This window comes from Eupeodes corollae, chromosome 3 (genome assembly GCF_945859685.1).
Source record: "Eupeodes corollae chromosome 3, idEupCoro1.1, whole genome shotgun sequence".
Taxonomy (NCBI): domain Eukaryota; kingdom Metazoa; phylum Arthropoda; class Insecta; order Diptera; family Syrphidae; genus Eupeodes; species Eupeodes corollae.
This window is the reverse complement of record NC_079149.1, coordinates 36,556,102-36,583,746: the sequence shown is the minus strand read 5'-3', so window position 1 is coordinate 36,583,746 and position 27,645 is coordinate 36,556,102. Positions and strand designations below refer to the sequence as shown.

The following is a 27,645-nucleotide window of genomic DNA, read 5'->3' as shown; positions in this document are numbered from 1 at the left end:
CACCTCATTAAAAATTGCTCAATGCAAGTTTCAAAATATATTTAATTTTAACAAAACTTGCTCCTACGTAGGCTTGAAGACAAGAATGTAAGTAATATATGGATCTAGAAGTCGATGTACAATAAATTACGGCACAGAAGTCACTGGATCAGCAGTACCTCATTAGAATATAATGTACTACAGATACAAAATGGTATTAAGGAGTAATCTGTAAACCACACTTAAAAGTGGATTTATAAGTACTTTGTTTTAAAAATCATATTTTCAACTTATGTTTGAGGTCAATGGAAATTAAATAAATTTATATCAATCCAAAATGATGTGCTTTTTAAAATATTCACACATCTTTAGGTGTATTGAAAAATATGTTCATGTTTTTAATGTTTGTCACAGTTGGCAGTTGACGATACAAAACTAATTGTGTTTTGATAAAGCCAACTTTCTCAAAGATGTCCTCATTATGAGATGTAAGCTATTGAAATTTTGATATTTTGCTAAGGTTTGAATACCCAAAAAAAAGAATCATAGAAAGTCAGAGTAAAACCTTAAGTATCATCACAGATTTTTTTTCATGTTTTGATAATTCAAATAGATTTTTTAATTATTTTGAACTTACCTTGATCAGGTAGAAGGTATCCATTTTTATCTTGATTCATGAATTTCTCACGTTTTCTCCACTTCGCACGTCGATTTTGAAACCAAACCTGCAAAATAAAAAAGAAAAAAAAACAGGAAATTTAATATAAAAAATTTAAATATTTAAAAAAAAATTATAATTTATTCTTTTAGTCGATTTTTTTCGTCAAGTACAAAAAAGCAAATCACTTAACACTCCACTTGCCATTTCCTTTTCATTCAACAACCAACAAAAAAAATAAATATAGACTCCATCATTTTCATATTACAAAGGAATGCAAAAAAAATAACTTACAACCCCTATTTTTTATATCAAATGGCAATTACCAATCAATTTTATTCCAATTTCCTCCTAACCAAAGTAAAATTCACCGGCAATTTTTTCAATCTCCATTCGAAATTCAGATCCATACAACCCCCATCATCGTCAGAAACCCCCCTCCATTCCTATAGAACAATTTATTTTAAGGGTAGACAAACATTAAGCGCCACAATTCAACCACGATATGAAATAATTGGCCATATAGCCCATCACCGCACCATATCCTCAATGTTTTCTGTGGAAATTTTCTCAATTTTAAGGGGGTAGTGGGTGGTGAAGTGCAGGAGATGAAAAATAAGAGGGGATAAAGGACAATCATAATTTAAATTTCAGACAATGGAATCCAATCGGAAGTGTGTTTCTCTGATTTTCATCATTCCATTTGGAATCATTCAGTCAACGCAGGCATTGCATCAGGCGAAGGTTGAAGTAACTCGTTGTAGGTAGAACAGGAGACACAGGACTCTTTCTATCTTCGATTGCAGTTCCAGGATTGATGGTGTGTAAAAATCAAAATGAAAAAAGAAAACGAAAGAGTTAATTTTTTTTTGCGCCGAAGCTGCTGCACGTTAGGATTTATCCATATTTTGCATTCAATTATTGTCCTTTCTGGCACTTGCAAAATCGTCATCCTTAGACTCTAGCTCGTTCTTTTATGAAATGTCTATAGTCTGTTGGGTGTTTGTATATGAATGTGTAAGTGAACGCCCTCTTCATTCTAACTAACACTCTCTTTGAGGGAAATTCAATTGTTTGTGCGCAACGAAATGGAGAACTTGTGCACTACACACATTCGCCCATACTTAGAATTCAATTGAACTTTATCTATCTATAGGTTTGGTTTGGTTGTTGGGAGCAGAAGGGGTGTCAAAGGTTCCGACAAATCATAAATTCTTCGAGGAAACCATCCACTCACATCCCCATCTAATCCTACCCAGTGTAAGGACTAAATAAAGTTTTAGATTTCGTCTCTCGTAACTAACAGAAAATTTTACGCTTTATGCGATGGATGTACTCGTAGATGGATGTAGAGAGAAATAGTTAGGAACAAGTGCCAAAAGGACGAAAAAGGACTTCCTGGCATTTCATGCAATTCCATTGTGAATTTAGTGAATGCTCTGCTGATGATGATTTCAACAAGATTCTTCTCTCTTTTATAACGAATCAACCAACCAACTGACGAATGAATGAAGGAACGAACGAAGGAAGGATGTGCCTCACAATTGTCGTATATACGCATCATCCAACTACTCTTGTTGTTGTTGTGCTTATATTTTCTTTTTATAACCTTCTTGTTTTATGTCCTTTTTTGTAAATAGCGCAGTTCACTTGGGCGAGAGCATTAGAAATGATTTCCGATCGTTAATTTGTTCTTATCATTATCATCATCATGAAGGATATATCTAAAAGTATGAGTGGGTGGATGTGTGTCGTCCTGATGGCCGTATCAGGATTTATAAGAATCTCTCTTCCTGTCATCACATTGTCTCATTTTATGTCACAAAAGAAATCTACTTATTTTGATCCTTATTTTATGTGTGTTCCCCTTCCCACCCCCATTTTCACATACCTAAGATGATGTATGATGATAATTATAGAGAAAACAAAGGATTCATTTATATATGTCTAAATGTGGGCGCTCGAAGATAATTTGATGCAATTATCCTTGGGGTGTAATTAAGTTGGTCTTAGTTACCTCTAATCGGTGATGATTGTACCCCCCTCTCCTCACCCACTGTTGATGCTGTACCCACAATTTGATCAACCAGGACAGTGTCCTTAAAATGATACCTCTTCGTCGTATGTGTGTGCTTTTGAGGGTATCTTTTTCTCGTCCTTTGTTAGGAATCTTCTTTTTTTTGTGTATGTGTGTACCTCAACTCCCCCGACCCCCGAATTCTTTCTTGCATGGAGTGTTACAATTAAATTTTCTCATTCACAATAAGAGGACAACATTAAACAAAAAAAGGACGAAAATGATTATGTGGAAGAGATAAAACGATTACTCAACCAGTATACATACGTTCATAGAAGGATCAAGGATGTGAAATGAATAAATAGAGGACTCACTCAAATGATAAAACGTTGACGATGACGACGACGATGACGATGACAACGACGTTGTGATGTGTGTGGCGGAACAACGAGGACGAACGATGATGATGATGGGCATAGATAGGACACAATTTGGTGCAATCTTTTAAATAATTGGCCAAGGATAATTGGCATATTGTCAATTAGAGTTGGGAATATAAATTTCTTTCTTTCTGAATGTGGGGTTGATATTTCTTTTATTCTTTTTTTTCCTGAGTTTTTTTTTTTTTAAGTGAGTTAGTGTGTATATAAATGTGCATATGTATGGCTAAAGGATATATGTGATTTTTTTCCTATACCAATACCATTTCTATTTGAATTGAGTTGCATGGATGAGAAAATTGGTTCAAATTGCCTTAAACTAGGCGCGTTTTTGTAAACCTATGCATAGGCAAGTAAATATACATTTTCTACGACAAATGACATCCGGAAGGATATGGTTCGCTTCTATTGTTTTCGTTTATATTCGTTTGAAAAAAAAGAGTCAAATTAATAGAGAATGTTAAAAAAGGCTATTTGTAAAAATTATATTTGATTTAATTAGAGAGGGTTGGTTTTTTTTCTTTCTTTTGATTTTGTTAGCAAAAGAATAAAACATAGAAATAGTAGAACTTCAAGAGTTCTAGGACAATGGAACTATTGTTAATAGTTGAAAAAATAACCCAGTTCTAGTTCTAAAGAAGTCATTTTTTGTTTGGTACTCGTATATTTATTCCATTTTTCTAAAACTAAATTAATACACAAAAGGGAGAGAACTAGTCTTAAAAATCTATAAATGGTACACAAACAAAATAATGGGGAGGTGTAAATTTATTTAACTCTTACGACAGATGTTAAGACTTGTATTTATAATTTCTCAAGAAAAGAGAAGAGAAAAAACCAAGAATAAACAGTCCCATGGAGTTATTTCCTTCTAAAAAATTAAGGTCAAAAATATTCTAGGGATTTATTTGAAAAACTATTAACTAATTGAACTTCAAGTTGAAAAAAAAACATTTATTTATTTTTCAAAAAATTAAAAGCAGTATTCTGATAGTTTCAAAACCTGTGTCTAACAACTATCGATAATGATTAAGTACATTTTTGTCAACCTTCATTTCTGAAATAAAACAAACAGATCTAGGAACTTTGAGATTGAACCTCTAATTTTCACACAATAGAAGACTTATCTTCAATTAGTTCCATTTTATGAGAGAATCATTCAAAAAGACTGAAATGTTTTCTTGGTTACTCAAAAATATTGTTTTTCTTTCACAATTCACACACAAAATGTTTCGCACGAAATATTTCATGCAAGAAAACAATAATACGATTTTGTCCAATAAGAGGTTTTTTTTTAATAGCTTGATACTTGGGCAGCAGTCAATTTTGACATTTGACAACAAAAAAACAATAAAATTACTAAAAATGTTGAAAAAATCTTAGTCACATCTTGTAGTTCAGAGTTTTGCAAAGAAAGTTTTCTACAAACGTGTTATTTCTCTAAGATTAGAACACTATTCTTTGACGTTATTTTAAAACAAGGTCCTTAGTCAAAAAATTGCATTTTAGTTTTGAGAATTTCTTTTCGAACAGATTTTGTTCTCTAACTGCTAACATAAGTCTAGGAAAACAGCAGACTATCGTATTAATTCAGGCTTCAGACAATAAATCAGAAAAAGAGGCTGGGATGCGACCCACACTGATAACTTCCCATTCCGTCTGTCGATATGTCTTGCTTAAAAGTTTTTCTATATGTACTCATATCAATTTTTACCAAATTTGCGTACTATTTTTTGTAGATTTTATTTTTTATGAAAAAACGGACTGTTGGATTTTTATATAAAAATTACTGAATATCGAAAACAATATTTTCTGGGAAATGAAATAAGTTTGAAGCCAATATTTTTAATTTTTGAAAAGTTATTTGAGTCGAAAGTAAATTTTTACCAAGTTTTAGTATTGTTTTTTTTTTAGAGTTTTGTTTTTTGTAAAAAAACTGTGAATTCGATCATTTTCAAAATTTTACTGAATGTTGTAAGCAATATTTCTTTTTAAATAAAAGTAGTTTAAAGCCAATATCTACAAACTTTTAAAAAATATTTCAGTCGAAAATCATTTTTTACCAACTTTTGTTAATTTCTTTTTGTTTTTAATTTTTTGTAAAAAAAAACTGTCAGTTCGATTTTTTTCAAAATTTTACTAAATGTTGACAACAATAATTTTTGAAACACGAAAGTAAATTAAAGCTTATATCTCAAAGTTTCGAAAAGATATTTGAATCGATATTCAATTTTTACCAACTTTTATTTATTTTTTTTTTAGGTTTTTATTTTTTGTAAAAAAACGGTCTGTTAGATTTTTCTCAAAATTTGTCCTAATGTTGAAAACAATATTTCTTATAAGATAAAATAAGTTTGAATCCTAAATTTTAAGTTTTTGAAAAGATATTTGAACCGTTATTCAATTTTTACCAACTTTTGAGTAATGTTTTTTGTTTAGATTTTTTTTTTTATAAAAAAAACTGTCAATTTGACTTTGCTCAAAATTTTATCAGATGTCAAAAACATTATTCTTCGTACAACACAATTGTTTTGGAGATGAAATCATATTTAAGTCGTAAAATTTTGGAGGTGAAACATTTTTTTTTTCAGGTTTTTTGATTAATAAAAAAACCGTTAAATGGATTTTTTGCAAAAAATATACTTCTTTGATATCACGTTACAATATTTTATATAAAATTTAATTCAAGTCTCTAGCGTTTTTGGTTCGTAAGATATTTAGGGTTAACCAAAATTTTCACCTTTTTTCAAACTGCTATGGTAAAAAAAAAACACATTCGCAATTTTCTTGAGAGCCCCTTCTGCATCTTTCTGCCTTATTATCTGTATAACAAAATTTATTTTAAATCGATATCTCTTCTGGTTCTTGAGCTATGGACCACGAAAAAAACGTCGCGAACGAACATCTTTCTAAAAATCTTTTATTTCGACTCTAGGGACCTTGAAACATCGAGAAATGTTAAAATTTTCAATTTGACAAATCGGAACCATTAGAATAAATTTCTATGGGAAGTTAAAAATGTATATTTGGTTTGATACTAAAGTCTTAGGTTCATTTAAATCTTTGTGATCAGTTTCTGACCTATTTAACCTCTAAGAATCTACAACGAGATCTTGTGAATTACCATCTTGGGACTTTTGGTTGGTTTTGAGACCACATGAAAGATAAAGTCTATGCTAATGATTCAAATCGATTCAAGACCATAAAATGGAATTCGCGAAGTTATCAATCACATGCAGCTCCAAGTGTGTGATTTAATTTTGAAAAATTTGTATAAAAAGGCTAAATGGTGAAAATAATTGGATGACTTTGCCGTTTATATTCTTCAAAGTTCATTGATAATATTTTCTTTCTACATAAACACGTAAAAATCATAGTTTCGATCTGAATTCGAAACATTTCTTGCATTTCCTAAATCTCAATAAATTTTATTTAATTTAAAAGCTATTAAATTTTCTGAACCTTCAAAAAGATCAAGCAATCTCTCTCATAACCTATAACTTAATCATTCAACAATCAATATAAGCCACCCCATTCTTTTTGACAGAAAAGTTCCCACACACCAATTTGTACCCTTTTAGACCTTAAAAAATATTGCTAACATTTTTAATCCCCCTCAAAACAGTATTACAAAACATCCTTATACAGGCACATATATCCTAACATTTGACCAAAACAAAACAAAAACAAGCAAACAAAATTTCAATGATCAGATTATCTGTCGATTCATAAAAGTCTTTTAACAGTATCCTTTCAATATTAATGACAGAGATAATACCCAAGGACCTTATATTCAAGAGAGAGAGTATACCTTTCCTATAACATTTATATCATACACTCCTTGAACTAAACTAGACACAAACACACACACACACATAAAAAAGAAAGAACAAAATAACGAACTCTCCATGGATATATATATCATCAGAATCATCCTTATCATACATTCATTTAAGTCCATATCCATACATATGCATATGTAGATGATTGCTTTATTAGCCCTTATTTCGATTTTTATCGTTTTGATCCTCCAAACAAAATCGTTACACAAAAATAAAACCTTTTAAAAGTACCTAACTCCGTTCATCGCAGGACACTCTTTTTCGATTTTTTTTTTATTTCTTCATCTTCCTATCTTCAAATCAAACGAGCGAACGAACGAACCAACGAACGGGTAAAAATCATATAGATGGATATATAATTCTAAACCAGTTACAAGTCATAGAGAGAAATTATCCTTCGAAGTGCATTAAATCCGAAAATAATTGCCATACAATATTGACATCCAGACAGGATTTGAAAATAAAATCAAATCACTCTTGTTGAAGTGGTGGATGATGATGAGATGAGTATGAGCACCGTGTAATGATGTACGAGTTGAGTATGTATATGAATGTCCTTTCGTTATAATGTAGCTTGTCAATGGAAAAAAAGGCACGCGGCAAATGGATTTACCGTCATTGTAAAAAAAGGTATAAAATAAAAAATACAGATAACACATAAAGTACCATGTAAACACAACCAATACAAAGGTCAAGTCTGTACGTTTTCCACCCTTCAAAAGCAAAAAAGAATAAAACAACAAACAATTCCAAATAAATAAAAAATAAATCGTTTGGGTGGTTTAAAGGACACACGATAAAAAAAATATATAACTGTGCGGACCCCTAATTACATTGCTGTGAAGTGAGTATTAAAGGCGATTACCAAGAGTTGTACAATGCACAAACACACGCATTATGCACATCGCGCTTGCAACTATAACCACCACCCTTATTTTTGGTGTATCCTTTACACAGGATTTGAGTATATTTCATTTGTTCACGCGAATTTTATATCATTCCGGACATGAGTTACGCACAATTCAATTAAATCACCTGGAAGTAACAAGGAAACTTAATGTAAGCCTCTTCCTCTAGATACTGATGTACCTACTTAATCCGTTTCAGGGCCATCGCAACAATGCGAGTATCTCAAAAAACGGATACTACTTTCCCATAAATTAATCTAGAAGAGAAGAAGGATCAGATTGACGAAGGGAAATTACTCGATATTGAAGGAAAGGAGCAAGGACAAGGAATGAATATAATTGTTCAATGTTGAGAATGTTAAGAGTGCTCGTGTTCAGGATTCAACCCGAGCCCACCATATCATCAGATACCATCATCCTTCTTCAGTCAGGAGCTGGAGAAGGAGAAGGAAGTGAAGCATTTTATTTACCACCATACATAAATGATGAATTCCAAAAGCTAATTTATGCAGATCCTGTATTGTCATGCAAATCTTGTTGATATCGAAGGATAATTATGACAATTAAAAAGCTGAAAATTGCTTGCTTACTGGAAAATATCGTTTTTATTTATTATACGATTTTTTTGTTGTTGTTGTTGCTTCTTATTTGCGCGTGTGTGGGATTTTAATTTTGTTTTAATTAAATCCTCATTGAATGGATAATCGTGTTGACTGTTGAATTGATTGGAATATATGGTATAGTTGTATGTATGTATATGTGCTTCATGATGATAATGAGTGCATTACATTATAGATTTATATCGAGTAGCAATTGAGCATAATTTACGGAAGTCATTGCAGATACAATTGTAATTAAATGTAATTAGTTCAATAAAAATTATAATTACGTGTATTATGTGATCGAGGAAAATGGGGGAAAGGAGGTTATGTGTGGATTGTATGAAGGATTAACCTTCCAACATCGATCAAGTGTGTTGCAAAAGAAAAGCCTTATCAAGTGTTATTTTAAAAAGTTCAATTTGTAATTGAGAAACAAATTAGCTGGGTTTAAAATTGACCTAGTTGAATTGCATGGCAGATTTTAAAACAACACAAAATTTTAACATAGAAGTTTATAAGACTTCAAAAATGTATTTTTGAATACAATTTGTTCTTAACTTTATTATCAGTTCCAAACAAAAACACGGTTGTGGCCAGAAAAATATTTTCTCGATTTCGGATCATATTTTAAACTTTCTATGTGAAGTATTATTGTAATTGGTTCGATTTGTCAAATTGATAATTTTGACAATTTGTTAACGTTTTAGAATTCAGATTAAATGTTTTTAGAATGAAGCCGGTGTATCCGTATATCAGTACTTTTTTTTGTCGACCATATCTTCGGAAACTGGCAGAGAATCGACTTCAAATAAATTTTATTTTACAGATAAAGTAGCAGAAAAGACTTTTAAAAAAAGTGAGAGTGGGTGGTTTCTTTTTAGTATAGACATAAAAAATGGTTAAAATTTAGTTGTCCTTAACAACACCGTTCAATTACACATTTGACAGGATACCGAATTGATATAAATTTGAAAAAATGTATATAAAAAAATAAAGCCAAAAGTTGTCAAAATTGATTTCCAACTCAACCATTGTCCAAAAGCTAGAGATTTCGGCTTCAAACTAACTTTGTCATTTGAAAAACTTTATTGTGACTACATTTTTAGAAAAATATATAAATATAATATATCAGTAGTTTTTTCTATACAAAATAAATAAAAACAATAAGACTCAAATATCTCAAGAATGACTTTAAAATTACTCAATTTATAAAAGTTATTAATTTTAAAATAAAGCAATTTTCTTATAGAAATCTAATTTTCATTTCTAAAAATTGGCAATAATTGGTTTCGACAAAAATATTTCGAGACTAAAACAGATATTGAAATCTAATTTATTTTTACAAGGGCAAGACATTTTTATTAAACTTAACTTATTAAAAAAAAAAAAAAACTTTCAATAACAACTTAAAAAAGAGGCTGGGATGCGACCCACGCTGATAACTTCCCATCCCGTCTGTCAATTTGTCTTGTTTGTAGGTTTACGTGTTGGGTTGAAAAAGTTGTCAGTTAAATTATTCTTAAAAATTTTGAAATTACCAAGAAAGCTTTTCATATAAAGAAATAGTTAAGTTTAAAAATTTAGTTTTGTTAAATAGATTTTTAGTCCAAAACAAATTTTTAATAATTTATGTAGCATTTCTTAAATTTTTAAAAATTTGATGAATGAAATTAATTTGAGAGATATCAAAAACCGAACTTCAATTTTTAAAAAATTTGCGTACTATTCTTTGTAGATTTTATTTTTTTATGAAAAACGGACTGTTTTTTATCTTAATATATATAATTCTTCTGTGAGTGTGTATGTCACTAAACTTCGCTTAAACGACTGGACCGATTTTGATGAAACTTTTTGTGTGTGTACAAGGGGATCTGAGAATGGTTTAGATTCACAATTTTGTCCACTGGACAATGTTTTTTTAATTAATTTTTAATTTATTAGTAGTTTTTGATTTTGGAATGTTTTACATTGGATCCGACAGACGCGCTACCATAGCAGTGTCAAATATTAAACAATATTCAATTTTAAAAGGTTTTAAAAAATAAAAAAACGATTTTACGCCCCTAACTCCATCTAGCGGCAAAGTGCTATTGGGAACGCGCACCGTTGAACCTTAAGAGCCTATGGCGCGATGTAAGGTTTCTATAAAAGCGCCATCTAGCAGTTATATGTCAAGTGTGCCTAAAAAACTATACATTTTGCGAATTTAGTGCAGAATCGAAGTGAGTATATTTCTTATATTTCTTTACACGTGCGTTAGTTAACAACTAAACTCACCTAAAAATTTATTTGTGTACTATCGGCGTCATTAATTTATGACGGGTTCGAGATTTAAGGGAAAATAAAATATTATGCAAATAAAATGAGTGGAAAATTTCAAGGTGAAGTTGTACTTTTACCACGGATACCAATGATTCCTTCAGATTTGCCTATACCATTCAAACGTTTACAATTTCCAATCCACTTGGCATATGCTATGACTATAAATAAGTCACAAGGCCAAACAATGACAATTTGTGGCTTAGATTTAGAAAACCCATGTTTTTCTCACGGCCAATTATATGTTGCGTGTTCCAGAATCGGAAAACCATCGAATTTATTTATTTATACACCTCAGGGTTTAACCAAAAATATTGTACATCCAATGGCATTACGATAAACTAAGTTTTTGTAAATAAAAAAATATATTTTTTAAATAAAATAGTTTGAGCTTTTTTACCTTTAATTAAAACAAGTTGAATATTTCATTACACATACCCACACGCTATCGATTATTCTAATTGTAATAAATTTACATGTAAAGACGTTAGATATTGTCATAACATTTGAATAATAATTTTCATCAAAATGGTCCAGAATGTTTTAGCTTATTAAAAAAAGTTTGAAATTTTCAAATTAAAGACGTGTAAACAGGACAACGTCTGTCGGGTCCGCTAGTAAATATATACAAAAAAACTATTGAATATCGAAAACAATATTTTCTGTGAAATAAAAAAGTTTGAAAACAATATTTTTAATTTTTGAACGCTATTTGAGTCGAAAGTAAATTTTTAACAAGTTTTAGTATTGTTTTTTTGTTATTTTTTTATTTTTTGTAAAAAAAACTGACATTTCGATTTTTCTCAAAATTTTAACGAATGTTAAAAACATTTTTTCTTATAAGCTAAAATTAGGTGAAAGCCATAATCTCAAAATTTTGAAAAGATATTTAAGTCGAAAATCAATTTTTACCAACTTTTGTTAAATTTTCTTTTTAGTTTTTATTTTTTGTAAGAAAACTGTCAATTTGATTTTACTCAAAATTTTACTGAATATTGAAAACAATATTTTTTTAAAAGATTAAAGTAATTTAAAGCCAGTATCTCAAGGTTTTGAAAAAATATTTGAGTCGAAATTCAATTTTTACTAACTTTAATTAAGTAATGTTTTTTTAGGTTTTTATTTTTTATACCAAAAACTATAAATTCGATTTTTCTCAAAATCTTACCAGATGTTAAAAACGTTATTTTTCATTGCACAAATTTGATTTGGAGATAAAATCATTTTGTGTTCTTAAAATTTTCGAGCTAACACATTTTTTAAAGTTTTTTTTTTATAAAAAAACCGTCAATTAAAATAAATAAATAAATTAGTTGTCACAACAGTTTATGGAGAACCAAGGCCTAGTGACTTACAACTCTCAACCATTTCTGTGTGCGAGTAATTGCAGGGACGGAGGGGACCTACAGCTTATATGCCGAATCCGAACGGCTAATTTGAGAAAGCACTTTTTCATGACAAGAATTACTCTTGGAGAATTGGTCAATTCCTCGCAAGACGCAGTACCCGTGAATAAAACTTAAGGTGGCACAGGCAGGGATCGAACCCAAGACCTCTCGCATGACAGTCCAACGCACTTACCATCATGTCACGGGTACACCCGTCAATTGGATTTTTTTCAAAAAATATATTTCTTTGGTATCACGTTACAATATATTATATAAAATTTAATTCAAGTTTCTAGCGTTTTTAGACAATGACATATTTAGGGTTAACCAAAATTTTCACCTTTTTACCTATGGTAAAAAAAAACCACCCACGCAATTTTCTGAGAGCCCTTTCTGGATCTTTCTGTATAACGAAGGGACCTTGAAACGCCGAGAAATGTCAAAATTTTCAATTTGACTAATCGGACCCATTACAATAACTTCCTATGGGAAGTTAAGAAAAAAAATAAAATAAGACATTTCAAAACTGTTTAGAAATCATTTTCAACTTTTGGTTCTATAAAAACAGAGTACATTTTAAAATACATTAAGGCTAAGATTGCAGCATCACATCCTTTCCACGAATGTTTCCATCATGAATTTGCAACTGTATGCCCTCGATAACTTTTTAAATTTCATCTTTAAGGTAATAAAAATAGATTATGGGGCATTTCCATAGGAATTTTTTCTTGTATGAAAATAGCTACAAAAAAATTAAAAGGCTTAAAATCTCTCCAATAAAAAACACTATCAGAAAATCTACGCAAAATCTATTCTCCATACAATTTTGAAACAGGTAACGTCCAATTACAACAACATTCTCCAGCAGCCTGAAGACCGCATCAAACAGTGGCACGTTGGGGATGGATAGTATTTTTAACCATCGTTCTTAAATTTTTCGATACACTGAGGTAAAAATTTGCCTTAACACTGAAAATGATTTTTTTTTGTGAAAATCGCAACCATTTCGATGCATTTCAAGGACCTAATGAACTAAGGTACTCGTACAACGTTTAAAGTTCTCATATTAACTGAACTTAGTGGAATTTCTAGTTCCAAAGATCAACGAGAAATGAATTGTTTAGTTTTTACTTGTCAAATGATAAAAAATGACAGCTGTAAAAATAGTGGAATATTAAAAAAAATACTTTCAAATATTTAAATTTCCTCCCTTCCCTTCCCGTCGTTAAATTAACCCATATTCAATTCAAAATAATTAAACTAAAAAAAAAAACATTTAACAAAAAACAATTCATAAATCAGGAGTCTCATTTCTTTCCATCCCTACTGTATAATTACCAATAATGATGATTATAATAATTATACTGGTATTGTTTGTTTAATTGAAGCATTTCCTGGGTTGGTGGGGTCGTTGTATGGGTTACAATTATATTATTGTAAATTACAAATCGAAATACATTTTGAACATATCGTCACGTTGTTAATTTGTGTTATAAACGAACATAAGAGGATTTGATATACATTTATAGGCGTATGTGAACATATATGTTTAATTTGAATGCTTGCGAAAAATTTAATGACAATTTTAGTTACAACACGCGCCATCAGAAACTGATGTAGCAAATCAAAAACACACAAGCACATACACTCATGTCATCAAATCAAATACACACACTGTATCCGTTTATCCTTACATCACGGCACCCGGACATTACTTTCATCGTACATCGTCGTGTCGTCGTCCTTGGCAACGTTCATCATATTCACAAAATAGGTATAATTATATCGAGGAGTAAATTGCGCTTAATTTAAAAGTAAATTTATATAAATGGACTTATTTAGTAAACGGATGTCCGTTTGTTTGTTTTTTTCTTTGTCTGATTGTAAATGACATCCAAAATGATTCAAAAGGATATCAAACTAATTAATCTTTTCTTTTGTTCAATAAACATACATACTATCTCATTTTGTGATTTTACTAATTAAATATATTTTGTTTGTGTTAAATTTGAACTCACCTGCACACGTGCTTCGCTTAAATCCAAACGCATCGCCAGATCCTCTCGTGTAAAAACATCAGGATATTGAGTCTTCTCAAATGCCCTTTCGAGCTGATGCAATTGAAATGTGGTAAAAGTCGTCCTTGATCTAGTTTTTTTTATTTTTTTTATTTCAAGATGCAATAAGTTGAAAAGGGAGAAGAAAAAAAGGATAATGAAAACGAAGGAAATTAATGTTTTTCTTTAAATTTAATGAATCATTAATCGGATTTACTCAAAAAAAAAAGGAAAGTGATTTTCTGTCGGTTCCTTTTTTCGTATCAGAGGATACGATAATTCTTAAAAAACTGATACAAAAAAAAAGAAAGAAGAAGAAACTTACCTTCGAACCTTTCGAGGACGTTCCATGTCATTTTGATCATGACCATTATTGAGACTGTTGGAGAGGTCGTCATCGTTGTCTCCGTCACAGCCATTATCTGTGTTTGTTGGTGAAGGGTCTTCTTTATAATTGTGATGCTGATGACTGTGATGATGGGATAAGGATTCAGAATCTATACAGAGAAAGAAAGTGAAAAGAATTAAGTACATTAATGGGATTTAAGTTTTTTTTGTTAATTTTTGAAGTACACTAATTGATGTGTGTATATTTAAGGCGTATAAACTAAATACAAGGGCGTTCGAGTGAAGTTTTTTTTTCGTAAAGAAATATACTTTCCAATTCAGGCTTAAGGTAAGTTGTGAAAAGTGAAATACTTATGCACACAATCAAATCTAATAATCCACTGGATTTTTTTTTTTCATACTGAGTTAATACACAGACAAATTGGAAACTGCTTAGAGGCTTTTTGTTTAAGAAATAAGATACATTATGTTAACGTTGTTGTGTCTTATACACAATCTGACAGTTCCTTAAAATTGTATACAAACATATGAAAGGAAAACTTAAGACGCAAGAATTGTTTCCAACATTTCTACAATTTTTAAGAAATTCAAATTTCTGCTAAAAGTGAAAAAAGGTCAAAAAATACGATACACGTCTCGATGACTTTTTACTGGTGAGATTAAATTTTGTAAATAATGTTTTTCCGATAAGCGAATTTTTCATTTTAAGAACTTTTACTAAAAATTGAAGATTAAGCTGTGTTCTGTCCAGGTATTTTTAGAAGGTCAAACAGTTTAGTTTTTGACAGCTGTCGCTTGATTTATGCTCAGATAAATAGACTTACTCCTGAACAAAGTTTTATTATCGTTTTAAATATAATCGGGCAGGTAATTTTAAAACAAACTTGAGTCCCTTGGATAGAATTTAAAAGAGAGCTCTAAAAATGATGCTTCGAGAGAAAGATTTTTCTTGTGATTTTTGGTCCCATATGCATATGAAGAATGAAGGAGAAGATATTATAACGACGATCTGTACGGGCTTAACAGAGACACTGACCTAGTTAACAGAATTAAAGTCCAACGGCTTAGATGACTAGGTCATGTAGACATCAACGCTTAAGCTCGGAAGGTCTTCGAATCCAATCCCGAGGGACGGCGCAGTAGAGGAAGACCGTTACTCAGGTGGCACATGCAGGTGCGTGAAGACCTCAACCAACTTGGCGTGCGAAACTGGAAACAGCTAGCTAAGGACCGAGCTGGCTGGAGACGCATGTTGGTTTAAGCCCAGGTCCGCCCCGGACTGTAGTGCTACCTTCAGTAAGTAATTAAGACCGCTGTCTAATAGAAAATTTGTATTTTTCCAGCACCGTCTCGGCGTCGTAGGGTCTTATGTTTCAAATTATTTTATAGCTACTTCCATGAGCAATGATCTAATGAAATAGCCTAGCCAGTTGCTTTTCTTTCCTCAAAAAATTCAACCGTAACGGAATGCTCATCAGTTTACCCTTGAGCTCAATTTCTGACATACTGTAAAGTACAGATATTATTTCTTTAGTTGCACTACACGAATGTCGAACACCTTACAAGACTCAATATTTCAAACTAATTAGAATGTGTAGTCGTTTCTAATCCTATCCTCCCTTCCCTAATTGCTCACACTGTGTTAAATCACTATAAGGGTATTTATGTTCCAATATAAAAAAGAACTTTACAAACTTTTGAACACAGCAATATGTATTTCTTAATACCCTGGATTTAACTTCTGTTGACCTCGAAACGTCGAGAAATGCCAACATTTTCAATTTGACGAAACTCATCGATTACACACTTTTGAGGGTTTTGAAAAGTCATTTTCCCCATTTTATGAGTAGAAAAAGTAGAGAGCTTTCAGTATCTTGGAAGTATGGTCTCTACTGGAGCCAGAACTGAAAAAGATATCGCTAGCAGTATCTGAAATCTAAGGCTGTGTTGACCAATGTTTGAGAATTAACTCACTCAGAGTAAATATAAAGCTTCGACTGTTAAGCTCGAGTACGTTATACTAGTACTCTTATACGGTTGCAGCACTTGGAAAATAACACCAACGATTAAAAGGAAACTTCAGACCTTCATTAATAGGTGTCTACGAAACATCTTACGGGCTTAGAGCCAAATATCATCATATTCAAATATCCAATGAAGAACAATGAGAAAAGGCCAGAAAACCAAGTCACACTGAAACATACTTTGAAAAGGTAATGATTTCATCTCAGAACAGCCAATACAGTGGAATCCACTCACTCAAAAAGGTTGAAGAGTCGGTAAGCTGAAAAGCACGTGTAGAAGAACAGTCGAGGAGAAATCGTCTGGATTGGAGAAAAGCTTCCAACAAATATTTGGAAACCGCTTACTATGGCTCGTAAGAGTAGTTGAGGCTCTATGTCCCACTAGGAAACACCGACGGACCTTAAAGTTCATTATTTTGAATGCAAGTTGATATTGATAGATTGAAAAGGTAATCATTTTTGAAGGTCATGTCATAACCGATTTAACTTTTTAAATGATATTTTGTTCAATACTTCAATAAAACTGAGTTTCTTTTTGTTACTCTAATAACAGTCAAAAACACTTGAGCTTTGAGTATTAGAGCTCTTCTTAAACTCAACATACTGTGGGCTTAACTTAATTTTTAGTTGATGTAAACTTGGTATTAATAAAAAAAAAGCTCCAATAAAGCAATGATTCGAATTGAAAATCCCCCTCAAAAAAGATTAAAAATAGAAAAGGGATTCTAAAAAATTTTCAAATCAAAACTTTTCGTATCTGCTTGAAAAACAAAGAAAAAAAAATTCTAAAAATCAAGGATTAACATTGAAAACAAAAACTCAGAGAAATTGTGAGTGTGCATACAAAACTAACGACCAACTAAAAAACTGTTCATGAAATAATTTCTGTTCTCAAATATACAAATGTAGAAAGAGGATTAAATTGAATTTTGTTTTATTTGTTTGTTTCTTTGATTCCTCTTTGATAAATCCTTTTTGCATTTGATTTTTCAATTATTAGAAAATAAAAAAAAACATAAGTAGAATTGCTTTTGTGTATTTACCACATAAAAATCTATTTTATATAAATTAAGCCGCTGAAAAATGAATATAAAATCAATACAAAACAAAAAATTATAAAACGCTCCTTGAAATCAGAATTCTCAAGTTCTAATAAAATAGAAGAACTTTCGTCAATATGCCCCGCCACCACTGCACACTGTCAATGAGACGCTCTGCTCGCTGCTCGGCTCTATAGCAATAAACAAAATGCATTAAAAAGGATTTTTTGATTTCTTCTATAGGTATTTGTATTTAAGTCCTTATACAATTACAAAATTTAATTTGCAAACTCTTTTTTTCCTTTTTATAATTTGTTTTCTATTTCTGTGTGTGAGGCATCAATTTGTATGCGATATCTTCAAACACACAGATATATAATTTTCTGTGCTCTTAGTTTGCATCGTGATGGTGTTCAAAACACTCGAAAATCCATATTTTCTGCACTTTTGTTTTCCCCCTTTCATCACTTCATCAATTTCACATTTCTTTCTCAATCTCTTCCCCCCTCGAACCCGTTCGATATGTACCATAAATACCTTGTTCTTTTTAACAATATAGGCACATATATATGTATTTATAAGAGGGAATATCTCTTTTGGTTTTTAATGAATCGATTTTGAAGTTGAACCTCAAATTATTTTTAATGTATCCATAAATTCATACAAATGAATGAAAGAGTATTAAATATTTCTCAGCAGGATATTTTCCATTTGATTATTATAAAGATATATGCATATATATAGGTATAGCAAAACATGATTTTCTTTTCGTCCTTTAGGGTGAATTCGCAGATATTAATGTATGCCTACCTTAACAATAGAAATTTGATGTATGCCGCTAGGATAATAATATCGTAAGTAATACATTTTATGTCATGACAAAAATATTCATATTTTTTTTTCCTTTCACTCAAAAAACTGAAACCAAAATAACTATACAAAAAATCGAAGGAGGGGCATATACAACCCCTTTCATTGTGAAATTTAAAAAATAACTAGATTTAAATCTATATTATCCTCTCCAAAGGACACCACCATATCATGTACTTTCACACAAAGACATCTCACACTAGAACGAGATACTCTATAGTATAGGAGAGTGTCAGAGGATTTTCAATTTCCGTACCGCAAAATTACCAATGGCAATTGCATTAGGCTCTGTTGTTTTTGTTCCTCTGGTCTTGTGTTTGATATGTCCAGAGTTCAAATCAGGATACTGCAAAATCATCTATCACCCACCTCAGTCTACATTTGTATATGCCAACATACATGGGTACCTCTTTTATACATACTACACCACCCATCAACGATAATGGGGTTATCCTGTCGTGATGAAGTTGTGATTTCTACAGGGTGTAGTGTTAATGCAATTTGCATATAATAGCATTTGATGTTCAATATAAATTGTGTATAGGATAAAGGAAGATGTATGGTTGTGGCTATACGATGCATAGGGAACTGATAGAACACAACCCCCCGCAACCCCTTCCTCTTCCTTTCCTTTCAACAATATCGATGTTGGGGTAACGCTATTGCATATCTATTGAATAAAATTAGCACAATGCAATTGAGTTATAGTGGAACACATTCACACGTCACACACTCCACCACGTCCACATGAAGTCCTCTTTCCTGATAGATGTGATAAAAAGGGGTGTCCTTCTATGGTGTATACTCTCTGTGTTATAGTACCCCCATCAGCAACCAGCAACGCCCTTAGATTGACTATTATTTATATGCAACTCCCTACCTTAACCTGTATAAGAGCTCAAGCCCATTTTGACGTGTGTTGATGAAAGATTGAAATGTTAAACGATGTGATGATACAATCAATTTTCGGAACAGGCAAAGACCCCAGAGAACTGCATCATGTAGATGAGGATGATGATGTTGATGAGGATGATGATAAATGGATGTCTCCTTACGGTTACCACCTCTATGAATTCATATCAAGAGGAATATTGTAAACTTTTTTTTTTGATCCAAGTAATTGAATTATTGTTTGATGGAAACAAATGTCAAACTTCAAAGACAAAGGCTTAAAAGTTCAACAATAAAACACCAAAATACCCTAAGTTCAGCTGAAAAAACTTATATATACTAATTCTGAACCCCTAAAATTACAATCATCTGCAGAATCTAATGAAAATGTTTGATCAAAGCCTAATAATTATAATATAGAAATATTGATAAGCAACGTTTTTTTTTTCATCAATTTTATCGTATCATCATTATCGTATAATTTTGCATGATAAAATTTCAATAAAACAAAATTTTCTGTATTTTAATGGTTATTGAAATATCAATGTTATTATGATTACCTATTATATTATATTGATACCTTTTTACACAGTTTAGATGGAAATTTGATTTTATTTTGATCTATTCATAGAAAATATATATAAATTTATTATTGTTATTAATATTATAAAAAAGGTAATTTCATACATAAATTGGGTTTTTGATGTAAAGGTGTTATAGAATTCTAACCACCAAACCATCAAGTTTGAAAGTTGACAAAACCACACATTCTAAATGATGGAAATTGATACATTTTTACGAACACATAATAAAATGCCTAAAAGATCAAATAGGGGATTTGAAAAATTGAATTTATAATGTATATAGGTTTGAATTTTTTTAATAGCCAATCATTATTTTTGTAATCCTATCCATCATAATAAATATTCATACAAATGTTTCATAAATAACAAATTTAGGGGAGACAATTTGATTCCCATGATTGAATCAGAGAAAATTTCATTCAACTGCAAGAGCTTAATATTTATCAACGTAGAATTTTTAGACAGCGATAGTAGGTATTTAAATCATCATTTAAGGGTTTCTGTGAATTTTCAAAAAGAATATTTTGTTCCATGTATTACACAGAAATTGTTATCGTACATTTTTACAAATTCACAAGAAGACACTATTTCATTATTAAACACGCTTTATATACTCCATAATAATATAATGACGTTTGACAGTTGTCAGTTGTCATGATTTTTAGATAAAAGGGTTTTAAGGTTTTATGGTTTTAACACACTAAATTATATAAACCTTGATACACATTGTGTCAAAATAACTCTAACATTTTGATGACTTTAAATGTCAACTATCATTTGCATTTAGTTCTTCGTAAGAGAATGCATTTTTAATAGCCTGCCATTTATAAACAGCTGTCACTTTTGAAGCTGACATTTGAAATTTTAAAATTATGTGATTTTTAACTTTCCATAGGAAGTTATTAAAAATGTAACAGTTCGCAAAACTAAAGCAATTTTTGATTGTCATAAAGAACGCTTTCGTAGAACTGATGGAAGAACTTAAGCAAGTGAAACAATTAGTTAGTGAAGGTAAGAATCGAAACAGTGATAGGCATCGATCAAGATCAATTGAGAACATTGCTGTCATATCCCATAATGATGACAATCTTTAGAACTATGCATTACACATTGAAATTTCTATTAACTTATAAGAACTCAAGCCGTTTGATTACCAACAACGTAATATCTCGACTCCTTGGGATCTTGAAAAACGAAATTATGATCATAATTTTTATCGAAAAATCTTCTAAAGAATTATGACATTCATTGAGCTTATTGTGAATACACTTTGCGGAAGTGAATTTGGGTGTTCCATAATTCGTTATTGTGAATTGCATTTTCGAACATGAAAATGGATGTTGTGTATTTCGGTTTGTTCCATTTTTATTTCTGTGAATTGATCTTTGATAGCTTTCTTCTGCTAGGAATCGGAGGGTTTCAGCAAGTTTTTGATTTGTAGGAATCAATGATGGTATTATAAACGGTTTTATCTCCCTTAGAACATTTAAAAAAGCGTGTTTCAACTGAAATCTTAAAATAGGAAATCAAGAAATAACTTTATTGTCGAAACTATTCTACATAATTTTTACACACTTACATTGTGACAGATAAATCCAATATATTTAATGTGTCTTCTTATTTGTCTTCTCTTGAATTCTGCTTCCCTTTTTCACTTAAAATTGCCAAACATAATAGTGGATCCATCTTCGAAACAACAAACATTTTACTTCAGAAACAAAATAAAAATGGACGTTCCTTCAGTTCTGATAGTTCGAAGTAATTTCGAAGTTTTTGAAATCGATCGAATTTAGGAACATGCAGTTTCATTTCACGTGAAATTGAAAAGTGATTTAAAATCACTTTCGATCGAATTTCGGACCATGTGTGGAAATTGTTAAAATTCAACAGGATTGGAGAGGTGCACACTTCGAGAAACGAAAAAATCGCAATTTTGCATTTTTTTTTTGCACAATTGGCCACAAAGATCTTGGAATTTAACACCTTAAGACTTTCGTCTTTGCAACCATGTTAAAACTTAGATCAATATAAATACTCCTTAATCAAATTTACACATTAGAAAGACAATTCTTGCAGGCTACAAGGCCGTAAATGTAAGAATTGATTATGACTAATTTTAAGAAATGGATATGGTACTTCAATAAATGACAGACCTTTATGTTTACTATGAAACAAATATCCATTTGTATTTTTCTCTCAAAATAATACTCTTTTTCATAATTTTTAAAACTAATCATCTTATTGAAAAACGCTTCATTTCAAAAACACTAAACCAAATCATCTAATTAATTACTTCCATTATGAGTTTCAATTATCTATTAAAAGTAGATTAATATTAAAATTCGTTTTCTAAACTTTAAATAAACAATTCAAAACAGTCAGACACATTCTCAATTACCAAAAATCGATTGATTGGGTGGTAAAATGTTAAACTTTGACGTTTACGAAGTATCAGTTGATATTTTGTAGAAGCATTATGAGTGACTGTTTAAGTTAGCATTCAAAGAAAAAGTGCTTACAAAAATCCAAGAATCACCAATTTCAAAAAACGTATTTTAAATAATTTACGATTAATAGTTCCAATATTCTAAATATATTTTTAAAAATAGTATATTCAGCAATAACATATGAAGTAATTATTGTAATAGCTTAGATTTAGTCAAGTAACTGAAAATTCTTTAGGTGCAAGTTAGCAGAGAATTATGAACTCAATCATATATTATCACATAAGTCAAAGTTTATTCCATATAGAGAGAATTGATTTAAATAGAATCAACAAAAGCTTGATGGGGTATTTGAAAAGATACCATTTTTAACAACAATTTCCAAAATATTTGTGCACCACAAAAGAATCGCTGTTCTTTAACATTATTTCTTAAAGTTTCTAGGTAAGTTTTTTCGTAGAGTAACAAACAGAAATATACTTCGCAATTATACCAGCTCATCTGCTTTTTAGAGGCTTTATCCATATGAAATTTAGTACATTAATAGAATAGTCTAGAACCTTCAAAAATAATGGAACAAAAGTTTACAATGGTTGGAAAAGCCGTGCCATTTTGATATTGTTTTGGTCCTACTAATATTTTAAATGTAACTGCATATTAATTGGTGTTTACATCAAAACAACTCTCTTGGGCGGAATTTCATTCTATATTCTAACAATTCAATGATAGAAGACTTAATTTGTGGAAAGAATATGACATACTTCGGGTCTTAATTGCGAGAGCAGGTCTAGAACTATTCTTTCTTCTACAGACGTGTATGATATGGAGATGCAGCAAAAGAACCATCATTCTGAAGACATATTAAGAAGAATTGGCTCATTTCGAACATTTCTAAATATCAATCAGAAAGTCATTTGATTTATATTTCTAAGAAAAAACTCTTAGAATTCTGCTACCAAGTCGAGAAAACTGCTTGTTTCTTCACTTCTTCCAATGCTCTAATATTTTTACTTGCGACTTACAAGCACTATATGGCAAGTTTTGCGTTCGTTAAAAATTTCGAACTCGAGATTTTAATCAAACATGATATTACGATGGTATTGAAGTCCGGTCTGTCCTGTCTGTCCACGCTTCTTCAGCCTAAACCATTGAGTCGATTGAGTTCAAACTTGGAAGTTAAGGTTTTGAGCAGATTCACGTTGGGCGTTTTTTTTAAATTATATCTGACGGATCCCTGAAACTATCAACTTTTTGAAAATGTTTTTTGATCCAATAAATCACACACATGGGTTCAGTTTAAGATCAATTTAAAAATGTCGAAAGTAACATTCCTTTGCTTGTCGTTTTGTAAGAATATTTTCTTAAAATTTGTACAAAAGGTGACAAGAACTAAGCTAGTCCTACTTTATCAAATATTAGAAATCAAAAAGTGAAGTGCCATTACGTTCAACCAAAACTCAATGTTTATGCATTTTAAATATCTTAAAAGTTTGAAATTATGAAATTCTAAATTCATTTGTCATAAGTACATAACATTTGGCTAAGGACTTAATTTATTTAGAGAAGTTCAAAGCTTGTTCAAATAAAAAGTATTAACAGTGTTTCAATTTGTTTGTGAATTTTTTACTGTGATTCCGTGATTGATTGAGCCACCGACGGATCTTGATCTTATTTTTCAATAAATTAAACACATTTGTATCCATTATCATAATTAATTTTCTTGAATAGCATGATTAGTGTATCTAGTTTAATTAACAAATAAAATATTATCCTTACCACTTCTTCGGCTTTGATTTCCTAAAATTTGATCGATGCTATAAACAGCTCGAGGTCTTGATACTGGAGCATCTTGCGACGGCCTTAAAGGCCCCACGGATGAATGCGCTGTAGTTGTTGACATCATTTTGAAAAATAGTTAATATTTTTATTTCACTTGATGAAAAATATTAATAAAATTATCACTTTATTTAAACACTTAAATGAATTTTTTAAGATTTTTGTTTTTTTTTTTTTTTTGTTATAATCCAAAAATATCGATTGTGCGTTGTTGAATATCCTTCGTGTAGATGTTATTCCACATTAATATATTTATTAAATTTTTGTTATTAAATCCTTTGTATTGTTGCTATAATTTAAAGACAGACAGGATATTTTTTTGTTTGATAATATAATTGTAATGTTTCAATTAATCAATCACAATAATAATTATTAAGCACAGACACACTCACACGTATAAAACATTAAATTAACGTTGTAATTGATTTAATTTATATAAATAATAATAATGAACGCGTTGGCGGATTGTTTGCGTTGTTTGAATAACGTCAACGGACAACCATCAATCACCGACTGAGTATTCAACAGTAATAGTCGTTGCATTAAATACGCATAATTCATTCACTAACCCAAAATAAAGGACTATAGGGGTAGGTTTTCCTTTTTGATTGTTGTTGGTTGTGTTGTGAAAACCATAGGTAAGGTCTAGGTACCTAAGAGCTAAAGAGGTTTCTCTCAGGGGATGGGACTTTCTTCTCGCTTAGATGCATGTACAAAGTGTCTGTGTTCATTTGGTTATTCTAAGGATATTTTTGAGGGGTGTGCTTTCTAGTTCACATGCACACACACACATATTTCTATTGTGCATCCATCTTAAGGGTGGTTTATCTTACAAATATGTATGAGTATGTTGTCAATGTTTAATTGTGTGTTGTGTGGTTGACATGACAACGGATAGATTCTATGAGCAATCAGAAACAAGGAATGCACAATTCACGAATGTGTATGAGTGTCCTTTTATATGAAATGGTATTTGTGAGAATTTCCCATATTGTTTTTATTTAAGGGTGGCTGAAGGAAAATTTGTATTTTTTTAGGGTGGCTCTAGTGTAAATATTATTTCTCCAGTTTCGCACACCAACAAACTTATTACTGGGACACGGTATCATGGTGGTGTTGATTTTGCGCAATGCAAACATATTTTTAAGGGTTGCGCATCATATCGGCAACGGCGACGAGTGAAGGCTTCGCGGAAAACATGACCATGGATGGCTGAGGATAGCACGTGGTTTTTGTCGTGTTACATACAACAGGTAAATATGACGGGCAATAAAATAATCATCATCGTATTTAGTAGGAATGACATCGAAATTGGGTGATAATTTCAAATGTAAATATGGTTTATTTGACAAAGGATTATAAATGAGTGTCGCGTATCCTGCGTAACGGGAAAACGATGAAAATTCATTGACAAGTTGATGGTTTTAGTGGAAATAAGTGTAGGGGATGATGCGAATATAATAGATATAAGTAAAATTGTATGATACTGAATGACAGTAGGTTTGATGATACAGCAGTGTGTTTTTTGGAGGAACACAGTGTATATTTTTGATCAGTTAACTACTATGTTAATATAAACAAATAGTGGAGAAACAATTGATTTAGAAATTCTTAATATTGAGAGGGTGCTTTACCAGGTGTTAGTTTATTTTGTTTAAGTTATTATTATGTATGTTTCAAAAAACGAAAGATAAAAATGGAGAACTGCCCTGAGTGATTTTTGTGTTATAATCACTGAGCCGTTATTCTTTGATTGCTTAAATCGAAGTGAACTCTCAAGCTGATCAACGTTTTGAATGCAACTCGAGAGTTGAAAAAATAAAAAAAGAAAGCATACTTTTTACTTATTTGTTATAATCAAACGTCTGTTATATTTGCAGCTAATAGGCTAAATTTGTTGATATTTTAAAAAATTCTTAGCAAATATGTTTAGTTGAAGCTACATAAATATTATTTTTGAAAAACGTGCATGCAGGCTTTTTTCACAACTTTGGTATGATCAACAATTGGAATGTTTGTTCTTATATTAATTTTGCAGAAAAAATGTTTTATTTAACAATAACATTTTTAAGTGTAAGAAGTTATCAAAATAAAATCTACATTTTAAGTTCTGAGTTTTTTCGTCAACTTATACTATTTCCGGTAAGAGTAGATGAACAACAGAGTTTTAAATGAGAAGTTGAAAACGCTAACTTCTCTTAAACCTTAAAGTTATGTTCAACTTCGAGTAAAATCTTTCTAAATCCCATTCAAATTTGTTTATAAAAATAAATTTCAAATGCCAGCTCTAGGTTTTTAAACACTTTGAATTCAATAAAAACATGACTTAAGATAACACTGATATTTTCGAAAGCCTCCAAAGTTTGTTAACTTCCCATAGGAAGTTATTGCAATGGATCCGATTTATCAAATTGAAAATTTTGACATTTCTCAACGTTTGAATGTCCCCATAGTTGAAATAAAAGATTTTTAGAAAGATGTTTCAAATAAATTTTGTTATACAGATAATAAGACAGAAAGATGCAGAAAGGGCTCTCAAGAAAATTGCGTGGGTTTTTTTTACCATAGCAGTTTGAAAAAAAGGTGAAAATTTCAGTTAACCCTAAATATCTTACGAACCAAAAACGCTAGAGACTTGAATTAAATTTTATTTAATATATTGTAACGTGATATCAAAGAAGTATATTTTTAAAAAAAAATCCATTAACGGTTTTTTATAAATCAAAAAACAGAAACAAAATTTCACCTCCAAAATTTTACAACTAAAATATGACTTCACCTCCAAAAAAATTTTGTGCAACGAAGAATAATGTTTTTGACATCTGATAAAATTTTGAGAAAAATCGAATTGACAGTTTTTTTTACAAAAAATAAAAACCTTAACAAAAATTAATAAAAGTTGGTAAAAATTGATTTTCGACTCAAATATCTTTTAAAAATTTTGAGATATTGGCTTAGATTTACTTTTAACTTTCAAAAAATATTGTTGTCAACATTCAGTAAAATTTTGAAAAAAAATCGAATTGACAGTTTTTTTACAAAAAATTAAAAACCGAAAAAAATTAACAAAAGTTGGTAGAATATGATTTTCGACTCAAATTTGAGATAATAGCTTCGAACTACCAGGGTTAACTTGATAAAGCTTTTAAGTTCAAAAAAATTTAATTGCAGTATTAAAACTATTATCTCAATTATTCGTTCCATTATTCTTTCTAAAATTTTTTATGGGCTTCCGATTTATGGAAAATGTTCCAAACCAGTTTTGAATTTTATCTCTACACCATATCATGCAGCAATTCGAACCAGCATTGGCGCCTTCCGTACAACACCGATTAAAAACATTGTAGTTGAAACTGGACTTCCAAACTTGTTAGATAGAATCGATCTCCTCACATGGC

At 30.7% G+C, this 27,645-nt stretch overlaps 1 protein-coding gene across 1 annotated transcript in view; it reads right to left on the bottom strand.

Annotated features, from left to right (window-relative positions):
- Nucleotides 1-24,735, bottom strand: part of LOC129951142 (retinal homeobox protein Rx2) — a 28,774-nt gene extending 4,039 nt beyond the window's left edge. Inside the window, exons 1-4 of the mRNA XM_056063157.1 lie at nt 24,188-24,735; nt 14,536-14,707; nt 14,172-14,301; nt 617-704 (exon numbers count right to left, since the gene is read on the bottom strand). Coding sequence (XP_055919132.1) covers nt 617-704; nt 14,172-14,301; nt 14,536-14,707; nt 24,188-24,314 — 517 coding nt within the window. The 5' untranslated portion in view covers nt 24,315-24,735. The remainder of the gene's footprint in view (nt 1-616; nt 705-14,171; nt 14,302-14,535; nt 14,708-24,187) is intronic.
- Nucleotides 24,736-27,645: the final 2,910 nt, after the last annotated feature.